Source organism: Lithobates pipiens, unplaced genomic scaffold (assembly GCF_037356315.1).
Source record: "Lithobates pipiens isolate NorthernLeopardFrog02 unplaced genomic scaffold, aLitPip1_a1.2 Scaffold_37, whole genome shotgun sequence".
Taxonomy (NCBI): Eukaryota; Metazoa; Chordata; class Amphibia; order Anura; family Ranidae; genus Lithobates; species Lithobates pipiens.
Genome location: NW_027507825.1, coordinates 19216727 through 19229801, shown reverse-complemented (window position 1 = coordinate 19229801; position 13075 = coordinate 19216727). Strand labels below are relative to the sequence as shown.

Genomic DNA, 13075 nt, shown 5'->3' with positions numbered 1-13075 from the left:
GCTGAGCCCATGTAAAAATATCCATACCTGGAATTCTTCTTTAACCAGTTCCCAACCAGCGCAATGTACGTCGGCAGAATGGCACGGGCAGGCTTACTGGCTTACACGTACATCCAATCTTTAATGCCGCCCTGCCATTGCGAGCGCTGCGCGTTCGCGTGCTGGTCGGGACCCCCGTGAGTCTGGATGCGGGTCCCGCAGACTCGAACGGCATACCCGCGATCATCTCACGGGGCGGCTGAACGGAGAGATGCCGTTGTAAACAGCATCTCCCCGTTCTGCCTAGCAACAAGTGACGCTGATCTCTGCTCCATGTGATTGGAGCAGAGATCAGTGTTCACTAAATGAAAGCCCAACCCCCAACAGTTAGTAACACGCCCCTAGGAACACTTAACCCCTACACTGCCACCCACTGGTTAACCCCTTCACTGCCAGTATCATTTACACAGGAATCACTGCATTTATATAGCACTGATTGCTGTATAAATGACAATGGTCCCAAAAATGTCCGATATATCTGCCATAATGTCGCAGTCACAATAAAAATTGCTGACCGCCGCCATTACTAGTAAAAAAAAAATTATTAATAAAAATGCCATAAAACTATCCCCTATTTTTTAAACGCTATAACTTTTGCGCAAACCAATCAATCAATAACCGCTTATTGCAATTTGTTTTTTACCAAAAATATGTAGAAGAATACGTATCGGCCTAAACTGAGGGAAACATTTTTTTTTTATATATTTTTGGGGGATATTTATTATAACAAAAAGTAAAAAATAATGCGATTTTTTTCAAAATTGTCGCTCTATTTTTGTTTATAGCGCAAAAAATAAAAACCGCAGGGGTGATCAAATACCACCAAAAGAAAGCTCTATTTGTGGGAAAAGAAAAGGACGCCAATTTTGTTTGGGAGACACGTCGCACGACTGCGGAATTGTCAGTTAAAGCGACGCAGTGCCGAATCGCAAAAAGTGGTCTGGTCTTTGGCCAGCAAAATGGTCCGGGGCTGAAAGTGGTTAACCTACCAGCATGTGTTTGGAGTGTGGGGAAGACACTGGAGTACTTGGCGTCAACCAACGTGAACGTGCAAACTCTGTGACCAAGATTTGAACCAAGGACCCAAATACACAATACTATAATTCTCCATACAATAAAATGATGGGGATCATTCATTCCAAGAGGCTGATGTGGTCAAAAGGGATTACTGCAGGGGACAGCACTGGAGAGCAGGGGAGTACCACGGTATGTTTAACCTCTTAAAAAAAAAATAAAAAAATTGGTCTACACTTAAAATGCTGCAAACTTATTTCTGTCTGGTTGCTATGGGTTCATACCGATAACGGGACTTTATTCATCGGAACAGGACACAGAAGTTACGTCTTTTCATCTTTCTCCCCCGGAGTTCTGTTACTCTGTTTTCCCAGCCAAACATATTCTATTTATTCGATGAAAGCCAGATGTTTGCTTAGGCTGGGAAATGAATAGCAAAATAGGGGGATTAGGGCTGGGCCCCACCCAGGACACATCTGCAGGCCAGTCCCGGGGAGCCATGTCATGTTCTAAGGGGGCCACAGAGGCCCCAGAACTGACGTATGTTTAGATAAATACATTACACATCTGAAAGACTTGATTTCTTTTTTTCCTATGAGCAGATGTGGAATTCACACATACTGTATAAGATTTTGCCACGTAGGCCTTGCCAGTTCTCTTTAAGGAAGGCCGCGGTAGCTTATGAAACCTAGCACCATGTGAATGTAGTACCCTTCCAGTGTAAATCCTGAATGCATTTTTATAAATGTAATGTGCGTTAGAACCCAGCAGCAAAAATTCAATATATTGCTGTGTACCAGTTCCTAGATGTGGTGGTTGTATGAAGGTGACCCTACACTGTGCAAAATTTACTGGCCGTGGTGGGCCCCTTCCGGTGTACATTCTGCGGGGCAGAAAACTGTCAGTTGAACAGTAGCTGCATCCAATAAGACGCAGCAACTGTTTGAGTGCTCTGACAGCTGCTGGCGGCAGCTGTTAAAATGCAGTAGTCCAGGAGGGGGAATTTGTTTATCTGCCCTGTATAGCATGGATGTAGGAATTTAGCTGGAGAAAAAAAAAAAAAAAACCCCCATCAGTGTATGGCCAGACTTAGTTTTCTCTTTCCGGGCTATTTTTCCTTTTATCTATCAACTGGTGTTCACATCTAAATCCTCCTCTGCTGGACTATAGAGCACCACCTCCATAGGTTATGGAGATGGGAAGACAGGGAGATGTTCTGTAATCCAGTGGAGAACAGGGCTGGGCTGAAATTTGCTTGAAATTTGACTGGACAACACTGCCTCTGCTGCATTCAAACAGGATGTTTCTGGCAGGATCAACAGATGCTTGTCTGTGCTTGCAGCATTTTTAAAGAGACAACTACTGAGGGGGCACCACCGATGAGAAGGAGTGCATTGAAGCCAGGGTTTTTTTTTCCCCAGGAGAAACGTAAAAAAACAAAAAACAGAGCTGGTCTCTGGGGCTGATACCCCTTCTTAGTGAATGATTAACTGGGGGTTATAGGCAAATCACAGGTTCTTTTTAAGCTTTAAACACTCTGGGGGTGGAGCTATGAGAACAAACCTAATGAAAATCTTACCTTATAAGTCTGCCATTTTCAACATAATATTGCACTCGAAAATGGACAATCATTGGAGGACCAAACTGGTCAATTCCCTATAAATAAAAAAAAAATGAAAATATAAGAAATGTCATTTGGCATTTAAAGCACACAGCAGCTAAATGTTTTTTTTTTTGTAGGAGGTATTATGAAACTACCCCAAGAGTCCATGCACACAGGGGCAAACACGACTTCCAGCGCAACATTGGGAGGCAACTTGGACACAATTTGAGTATTAATCACGGCGCGACTTGCGGGGACTTACAATGCAACTTGAAGTTGCCTCCAGGACAGGGGACTTTGCCAGTGGCCAATCACATAATAATCAGCTTTGTGAGAGGGAGGGGTTTGCATAGAAAAAGATTTTTACTTCCTGGAAAGTTGCTTCAGTTAAGACAGAGGATCCGACTTAGAGCCAACTTCCATTGAAATCAATAGGTACAAGTCGCCTAGAAGTCGGATAGAAGTAGTACAGGAACCTTTTCTGAAGTCGGAGCAACTTCAGTAGTGTGCATTAACCGGTTCCCGACCGGCACACGCCGATGTACGTCGGCAGAATGGCACAGGCAGGCATATTGGCGTACAGGTATGTCCAATCTTTAATGCCGCCCTGCCATCATGAGCATGCCGGTCGGGACCCCCGCGAGTCCGGTTGCGGGTCCCGCTGACTCGATAGCCGCGGGCATACCTGCGATCGTCTCAAGGGGCGGCTGAACAGGGAGATGTTGTTGTAAACAGCATTTACCTGTTCTGCCTAGCAACTAGTGATTCTGATCTCTGCTCCATGTGATTGGAGCAGAGATCAGTGTTCACTAAATGAAAGCCCAGCCCCCCCCAGGAACACTGAACCCCTACACTGCCACCCACTAGTTAACCCCTTCACTGCCAGTGTCATTTACACAGGAATCGGTGCATTTATATAGCAGTGATTGCTGTATAAATGACAATGGTCCCAAAAATGTGTCAAAAATGTCTGATGTGTCCGCCATGATGTGGCAGTCACCAAAAATCGCTGATCGCCGCCATTACTAGTAAAAAAAAAAAATTAATAAAAATGCCATAAAACTATCCCCTATTTTATAAACGCTATAACTTTTGCGCAAACCAATCAATCGCTTATTGTGATTTTTTTTTACCAAAAATATGTAGAAGAATACGTATCGGCCTAAACTGAGGGAAAAAAATTTTTTTTATATATTTTTGGGGGATATTTATTATAACAAAAAGTAAAAAATAATGCTTTTTTTTTCAAAATTGTTGCTCTATTTTTGTTTATAGCAAGGGGTGATCAAATATCACCAAAAGAAAGCTCTATTTGTGGGAAGAAAAGGACACCAATTTTGTTTGGGAGCCACATCGCATGACCGCGCAATTGTCAGTGCCAAATCGCAAAAAGTGGTCTGGTCTTTGACCAGCAAAATGGTCCGGGGCTGAAGTGGTTAAGACGGCTCTCATTCACTTACATTTTATTATGTCGCATTACTTGAGGCGACTAGGGGCGACTTGGGACGACTTCAAGTCGGATCCAAAGTCGCCCCTGTGTGAATGGACTCTTACGGCTAAACAGGTGGTTGAAGTATCTATGACACCCAATGAGAAATGGTTAGCACTTTTGTGTTTCATCATGCTTATTTCAGGTTTAAAAACTCTGGAATCCACTTCAAAACATTTGTAAAGAGTAGGAACGGGACTGTCATTTGTGGACTATGTCCCCACTGAGATTGTCCTAATTTGCTGTTCCATAAAACACCAGTCACCACAACAAAAGAAATGAGAAATCACTCCAGTATGGATACATTTAGCGCCTTCTAGTGGCAGGTTATTATGCCACTTCCCGCATTACCAGCTATGTGAACTAAATGCAGCAAGGTCATTTGGAAACCTAAGCCGCATGCTCCGACTCACACTCCGTGGCCTACCAGGCCTTTGTTTTGGGACTAATGCAATTTCACAACTAAATTTCCAGGACCCCCAATCCTTTGTGGGCACAGCACTAAATGGGACTAGTCATACAAGGTGGAGCCATGCTATAATGGACTGATACAAACTATAAAGTGCACCATTTATGGTGGCCTATACCTGGGGAATATGAAGTAGGTGTAAAGACTGAAACAGTCAGGGGACAGGTGGTGACATGACCACCTCATGGGCCACATGCCTGGAAACCCATGTCCCCAGTGTATTGGGGCCAGGTGCTAAGAACGGCCCCTTGACAGACCCAACCTTCAACCACAGGACTGGGGCCCTAACCCTTGTGCAGTAATTGTTAAAAGGCCGGATAGGTTCTGTAGCATCAGTTAGAGCAAGGGACATGGGTTTCAAACCTGCCCTGCTGCATAAACTCGTGGAGGCTACTAGCCTGGTAACTAAACTGGCATAAACATCCCAACATTAGGAGGAGCTACACCCAGACTGCAAAGAAACCCATTTTCAAAAGCGAGAAAGGGTTAGAGCCTCTTCAAAGTTATTAATGACTTAACCAAACATCTCGTAATAGCAGCCAAAATGCTAATACCCAAGTACTGGAAAAGCACATCTACACCCTCGATTAGGGAATGGTTATTCACGGTAAATCATATACACCAGCTTGAAGAAACCCTAGCCGTAGCTAACGAATTGGCGAATAATTTTCATAGAACCTAGGCACCATGGCTTGAATTCAAATTCTCCGATATGTATACACGGTTGACATCCTGGTGAGGCTTAGTCTTGGACCTGTGGGGCTCCTGTCTTACCCCTTTCCCTGTCTGGTAGACTTGTATTGTTTTACGCGCCTCGCCCTGGCACTCTAGTGTGACTTTGCGGATTCTCCCGTGTTTGGGGCTTAATTCCCCTTTTTTCCCCCCTCGCCTTCCTTTCTTCTCCTAGTTTACTTTCGCTACCCTATAGCTAACAGAAACTAGGCCTTTTTGTGGATCTATTCTTACTTTGTGCTCTAATATTCTGGACTTTGTTGAGAGACCCTAATACATTGTTCAGTTATATACTGTATGGTTGTAATATGCAATTTGTATTGCCTGTAACTATATCTGGAACTCTGTATTTTCCTTATCTATGGTTCCGTCATGTTGTACCTTCTATTTCAATCTTGTTAAAAAAAAAAATTCTATTGTTTAAAGTTATAACTGACATCCCATGCCATTGGCCATAGCATCCCTTACATCTTATCCTGCTGTTAGAGGGATAGGAAGAATAAAATCTCCCCAATGAGGTCATAGACAACAATAAAAACTTGACAGGAGTATTTACTCTTCCCAGGTCATTCCTAAACACACACAAAACTTTTGACCCCAGTTGGATAAAAGTATTATTTCTAAATTTTCATAACTGGAAAAACAAGGGCAGAGCCGACCTTCCCTAATCTGTTCCATTGTTGAATGCACTGTGGGTGCAGTTTAAAGTAAGAAAACAAATACAGGGACTGCCATTACTAACCTCCTGCAAAAACCATTACTGACATGGCTTCAATACTTGAAGACTCAGAATCTGGTAAGTCCATGTAAAGTTGAATACCCTTTACATGCATCCTTGTTCTGGAACAATGACTTAAGCTGAACACCAGTCAGCTAATGAAAATGTCCTCTGAGTAGCTCCACCAGGTAGTAAGAGTCTTCTGCCTGTTTAGTATAGGGGGCATATACAGGCAGTCTCCGGGTTTTCAAAGAAGACAGGTTCTGTAGGTTTGTTCTTAGGTTCAATTTGTATATATGCAAGTCGAAACAGGTACATTTAAGTGTAAAATAATTTTTTTTTTAAAGTTTTTTGGATAACATAGGGAAGGGTTAAGACTCCTGTAATGTTTGTTTTGTGGTCTGTGCCCCTGTTCAGAGGTTTTCATCTCACTTTCTGTCTGACAATTGAATTTTGAAAAATCTGGGTTCTTATGGAAACTAGGATTGGTGATAAAGCTTCAGTGGAGACACCATTTTCTCCAAGATAATTCTTACAGGAATGAATTTCCCTTCCTAGGGGTAGATTTTCTCTCATTTCCTGTTGTCTCCCTCCGTTTTTGTAAGTATAAGTTGTATGCAAGTTGGATGTTTAACTCAGGGACTGGCTGTAATAGACAAAATTAGTTACCTTGTTCATCGCTTGTGAAGAACGACCAGTTCCCCAAAGCCTCCTCTCTGGCCATGCAGTTGCCTTCCTCACCAGGGCTGCAATTACCATTGGGCTTGACTGGGCTCAAGCCCATGGGCCCCACCGAGATACATAGCCGAGTACTCGGCTCGGCTCACAGTCATGCCCAGTCCCGCCCTATGATGGACATAACACAGGGACTGTGAGCCGAGCCAAGTACACTCGGCTACTCTCGGCAAGAGAACCCGAGAGCCACTGAGAGGACCCAAGAGCTGCCAAGAGCCACTAAGAGGACCCAAGAGCCGCCAAGATACACCGGACTCTATCTCAGAGGTGCCATTTTTAAACGTCAAGACTGCAATGACACTGGACAAGGCTGCAGATGGACACCGATAAGGCTGCATTGATGGGCATTTAAATGTAAGTTTTTTTACTTAAAATCCCCTCCTAAACTTGGGGTGCGTGTTATACGCCGGCCTGTGTTATACACTGATGAATACGGTAATGTATAGAAGGTAGGGCCTGAAAGTGACTCAAGCCCAGGGGCCCCCACCACCCTAAGTCCTGCCCTGCTGATCACTGATTTCAACCAGTACTATGCAGGACCAGCAGTCCATCATACGTGAGGAGGTTGAGGGAGCCATCCCTATTCTAAAGCTGGAGTCAAGGGGACTGCTGGGTGCAATGAGTAAGGTAAAAATCACTCTAGGGCTAGATGAACATTAGATCCCTACTATACTGTGGGGGTCTACCAAAACTTGCTTATTAAAGCTCACCGTAGTTTAGCTTTAAAGTACAGAAGCAAGAGGGTCAGCATGACAGGCAAATAGTATGAGATGAGCGATGGCAGGCTCAGCCTTTAAAGTGAACCTGTGCTTTGTCCACACAGGGTACTTCACTTTAACACAGCCATACTCACCATCTCAAGCTTGCCTCTGTTCAGCCGCCAAGAGGAATGTATAGTGTAAACCAGAGGTCTCAAACTGGCGGCCCTCCAGCTGTTGCAAAACTACAAGTCCCATCATGCCTCTGCCTGTGGGAATCATGCTTATAACTGTCAGCCTTGCAATGCCTCATGGGACTTGTAGTTTAGCAACAGCTGGAGGGCCGCCAGTTTGAGACCCCTGGGTAAACTATGAGTTGCTGGAATTGTAGCTTAGAGCTGTTGCTTGCCCTGAATGAGCAAAGCATGGGTTTGCTTTAAAAATGAAATGTAGGTACTGTATGACAACTTTTACATAGTTACATTGGTCCAGCTTGGACTAATTTATGTATGCACCATACCTAAAGAAAAAAACAGAGCACCAAAGAGCTGGATTAGTAAAAAGTGCAAAAGTTTAAGAAAAAACAAATCTAAAAATTATTGTAAGTGAGGGTAAGCCAGCATTGAGGTGGAGGGGGAGAACAAGCCACTTTGAAGCCTCAGGGACCAGCAGAGCTCAGAATGGTGGAAAGCTGGACCCACCTGGAGACTCTTGCTCATCAAATTGTGTTAGCGCTGGTTTAGAGCCTTTGGCTCACTAGTGTTATTTTGGGTCTATGCATCATACCTTCCGTAATGTGAATAAAATTGTGCTAAATAACTTAACTTTTAAGGAGCAGTTGGTAGTGGGACCAAAGGTCTAATGATGTGTTAAATCAAATAAATTTCACACCATGCTCTAGATAATCATATATACATACACAATAATAGGGCTGAAAATCATAAGTGAATTTATAAAACATGTGTCAAAGCACTCATTGTGTAATATTGAAAAAATCCAGTTTATTATGTTTTTGTTACAAAATCTCTAGAGCCAGGACTGTACGACCATGCCATTGAATAGAAGTATAGGCGGTCCATTCGGTATATGCCACACTCCATACTGAGTAATGTAGCTTGTGACTACCTTTCCTCATTAACTGTACCTTGTTGTTTTTCTGTATCTTTGTTAAAAATTGGAAATTCAATAAAAATTCCATAAAAAAATAATAATCCCTTTATTCCATATGAGGCATCGGCATAAAAAAATAGTAAAAACTATTTGCCCAATTCAAAAAGCATGCAGGTACGCCATTTGCATTCCACCAGCGTTCCAACTAGCAGAAATGACGCATCACATGCCCTAGGATCCGACGCACTTTGTCAGTAATGGCTGACGTCATCAGGAGAACCACGGCCATTTTTCTTTTGAAATTATATGGGCATTTACCATTAGTGCTTTGGCACATATGTTTTATGAATTCACTTATGATTTTCAGCATTATTATTGTATATATTTTATTATTTAGTATCACACAAAAGTGAGTACACCCCTCACATTTTTGTAAATATGTTATTCTATCTTTTCATGTGACAACACTGAAGAAATGACACTTGTCTACAATGTAAAGTAGTGAGTGTACAGCTTGTATAACAATGTAAATTGCTGTTCCCTCAAAATAACTCAACACACAGCCATTAATGTCTAAACTGCTGGCAACAAAAGTGAGTACACCCCTAAGTGAAAATGTCCAAATCTGGACCAAAGTGTCAATATTTTGTGTGGCCGCCATTATTTTCCAGCACTGCATTAAACCTCTTGGGCATGGAGTTCACCAGAGCTTCACAGGTTACCACTGGAGTCCTCTTCCCCTCCTCCATGACGACATCACAGAGCTGGTGGATGTTGGAGACCTTGTGCTCCTCCACCTTCCATTTGAGGATGTCCCACAGATGCTCAATAGGGTTTATGTCTGGAGACATGCTTGGCCAGTCCATCACCTTTACCCTCAGCTTCTTTACCAAGGCAGTGGTCATCTTGGAGGTGTGTTTGGGGTGGTTATCATGTTGGAATACTGCCCTGCGGCCCAGTCTCTGAAGGGAGGGGATCATGCTCTGCTTCAGTACGTCACAGTACATGTTGGCATTCATGGTTCCCTCAATGATCTGTAGCCCCCCAGTGCCGGCAGCACTCATGCAGCCCCAGACCATGACACTCCCACCACCATGCTTGACTGGAGGCAAGACACATTCGTCTTTGTACTCTTCAACTGGTTGCCACTACACACGCTTGACACCATCTGAAGAGATATAGATATAGAGCATGGTATGACATTTATTTTGATTTCTTTAACATGGCACATACATACTTTGGGCCAACCTGGACCAGTGTAACCATGTAAACATTTCCATTCCTAAACTGCAGTTTTCAGATTGAATAGGAAATGGTAAACTAAACTATATTCAGACACAGGGGATTAAGAATATGGTCAAACCAACCAGAATATTTTTTTTTCAATACAGAGTCCTGTGGACCAAGACACCCCATGTCATAATGACTATGAAATGGCCAAGTCACTCCATATTATAATGGGGATGAAATTTCCTGACCATAGTTCCTAGCTTTTTTTTCCTACCAAGTCATAGTCTCACACCTTCTGCTGCACAATAGGTGTCCCTTCTCCTCCAAGTGTAAAAGCCTAGAACGCTACAGCTGAGGACTCACCGTATCCAACAGACATCCACATCTCCCCAGCATCCCTAGGAGGGCTAAGCTTTTAAGTAAAATTATGAAGACCCTTCATGGACAGATTGTGCCAACTGTGTGACCTAATGCTCAAGCTTGTGTAACAGGGCAGTAATTCCTACATGTTTAAAAAAACCAACAGCTGACCTCAATCCTCCATGTGGATCCCATCCTTGTAACATGTTCCAGCTCCCTGTGACAGTTGTTGGGGAATGAAACTGGCACTTTGAAAAACACAGGATGACCTCAAGCCCTAAGCATGCAGCTCTCTATATTATACGGCCCCTGGATTAATGACATACAAATGTCTAAGTTATACGTGGCGTGCTATTCGCATAGCCAAAGCTAGATGATAGATCGCATATATTCAGCTGTGGGATCAAGAGCATTGCTGAAATGTTTAAAAAGGACAATATAGAGAAGGCACATTGTGGGCCCGAAACCACTAGGGGGAGCAATCATGCAGATTCCTTTTATGGGGTTCATAAAACAAACTTTCTGGCAAGTCGATCAACTGCTAGAGTAGAATGCTGGCTTCTATTGCCAGCAACACATTCTCAATTTCTGTTAATAATGTGATTTCGTATATCTGCTCATGATAAAATCAGTAAATAAAAATGGAATACATTAAACACATTGCCTGTACAGTATATAATGATTGGATACTACCATGGGGATAAATATATATAATACAAATTTATATATACATTATCTCACAAGAGTACACCCCTCACATTTTTGTAAATATTTTAATTTCCAATAATTTTTTATTAGTTTTAACAAATGAACTGCACATTAAACATTTTGACATTTAGACAATGCATAGAGAGAGAGAAAAACATTTTAGTAAATATTTTATTATATCTTTTTATGAGATAACACTGAAGAAACTACACCTTTGCTACAATGTAAAGTAGTGAGTGTACAGCTTGTATAACAGTGTAAATTTGCTGTCCCCTCAAAATAACTCAACACACAGCCATTAATGTCTAAACTCCTGGCATCAAAAGTGAGTACACCCCTAAGTGAAAACGTCCAAATTGTGCCCAATTAGCCATTTTCCCTCCCCGGTGTCATGTGACTTGTTAGTGTTACAAGGTCTCGGGTGTGAATGGGGAGCAGGTGTGTTACATTTGGTGTTATTACTCTCACTCTCTCATACTGGTCACTGGAAATTCAACATAGCACCTCATGGCAAAGAACTCTGAGGATCTGAAAAAAAAAGAATTGTTGCTCTACATAAAGATGGCCTAGGCTATAAGAAGATTGCCAAGACCCTGTAACTGAGCTGCAGCACGGTGGCCAAGACCATAAAGCGGTTTAACAGGACAGGTTCCACTCAGAACAGGCCTCGCCATGGTCAACCAAAGAAGTCAAGGTCACCTGCTCAGCATCATAGCCAGAGGTTGTCTTTGGGAAATAGACATATGAGTGCTGCCAGCATTGCTGCAGAGGTTGAAGGGGTGGGGGGGGGGTCAGCCTGTCAGTACTCAGACCATACGCCTCACACTGCTTCAAATTAGTCTGCATGGCTGTCCTCCCAAAAGGAAGCCGCTTCTAAAGATAATGCACAAAAAAGCACGCAGTTTTCTGAAGACAAGCAGACTAAGGACATGGATTACCGGAACCATGTCGTGTGGTCTGATGAGACCAAGATAAGCTTATATGGTTCAGATGGTGACAAGTGTGTGTGGGGGCAACCAGGTGAGGAGGACAAAGACAAGTTTGTCTTGCTTACAGTCAAGAATGGTGGTGGGAGTGTCATGGTCTGGTGCTGCATGAGTGCTGCCGGCACTGGGGAGCTACAGATCATTGAGGGAACTGTGAATGCCAACATGTACTGTGACCTACTGAAGCAGAGCATGATACCATCCCTCCGGAGACTGGGCCACATTCTAACATAACCACCCCAAACACACCTCCAAGACGACCACTGCCTTACTAAAGAAGCTGAGGGTAATGGTGAGGGACTGGCCAAGCATGTCTCCAGACCAAAAGCCTATTGAGCGTCTGTGGGGCCTCCTCAAAACGGAAAGTGGAGGAGCGCAAGGTCTCCAACATCCACCAGCTCTGTGATGTCGTCATGGAGGAGGGGGAAGAGGACTCCAGTGGTGACCGGTGAAGCTCTGGTGAACTCCATGCCCAAGAGGGTTAAGGCAGTGCTGAAAAATAATGGTGGCCATGCAAAATATTGACACTTTGGGCCCGATTTGGGCATTTTCACTTTGGGGTGTACTCACTTTTGTTGCCATCGGTTCAGACATTAATGGCTGTGTGTTGAGTTATTTTGAGGGGACAGCAAATTTACATTGTTATACAAGTTGTACACTCACTACTTTACATTGTAGACAAGTGTAATTTCTTCAGTGTTGTCACATGAAAAGATATAATAAAGTATTTACAAAAATGTGAGGGGTGTACTCACTTTTGTGTGAAAATTTATAATATATATATATATATATATATACACACACACACACACACAGTATATACAGTATTGGTAATAAAGAGAACATTTTCATTCTCTCTGAACAGGAGGCAAGTAGGTAATGTTCCATGCCCCAGGTAGCAGATGTTGGTAGGTTACTTGTCCCCATTCAAAACTGGCTTTAGTGTGGCTCTATATACAGTATAATAGGGACCTTAGATGGTAATAGTCTTGAGAGCAGGGACTGATGTAATAACTGGATCAATACAGTATATCCTGAGCTGAAGGAATGGACACAGATCCCACCTATTAAACACCTTTGCCTGACGAAGTGCTCAATAAAGAGCCACATAACGTGTTGATGGTGTTTTAGCTTATTTTTATGATCAATAAATTACAACCTTACTACACTTGTTCTCATACTTT

At 42.9% G+C, this 13075-nt stretch overlaps 1 protein-coding gene and 1 long non-coding RNA gene across 2 annotated transcripts in view; one reads left to right on the top strand and one right to left on the bottom strand.

Moving 5' to 3' along the window:
- The window catches only part of FRMD6 (FERM domain containing 6), a 144089-nt gene that overhangs the window by 33005 nt on the left and 98009 nt on the right, over nucleotides 1–13075 (bottom strand). The window contains exon 5 of the mRNA XM_077466794.1: nucleotides 2633–2709. Coding sequence (XP_077322920.1) covers nucleotides 2633–2709 — 77 coding nt within the window. The remainder of the gene's footprint in view (nucleotides 1–2632; nucleotides 2710–13075) is intronic.
- LOC143956582 (uncharacterized) overlaps nucleotides 1–13075 on the top strand; it is a 140795-nt gene that overhangs the window by 82873 nt on the left and 44847 nt on the right. The window lies entirely within an intron of this gene.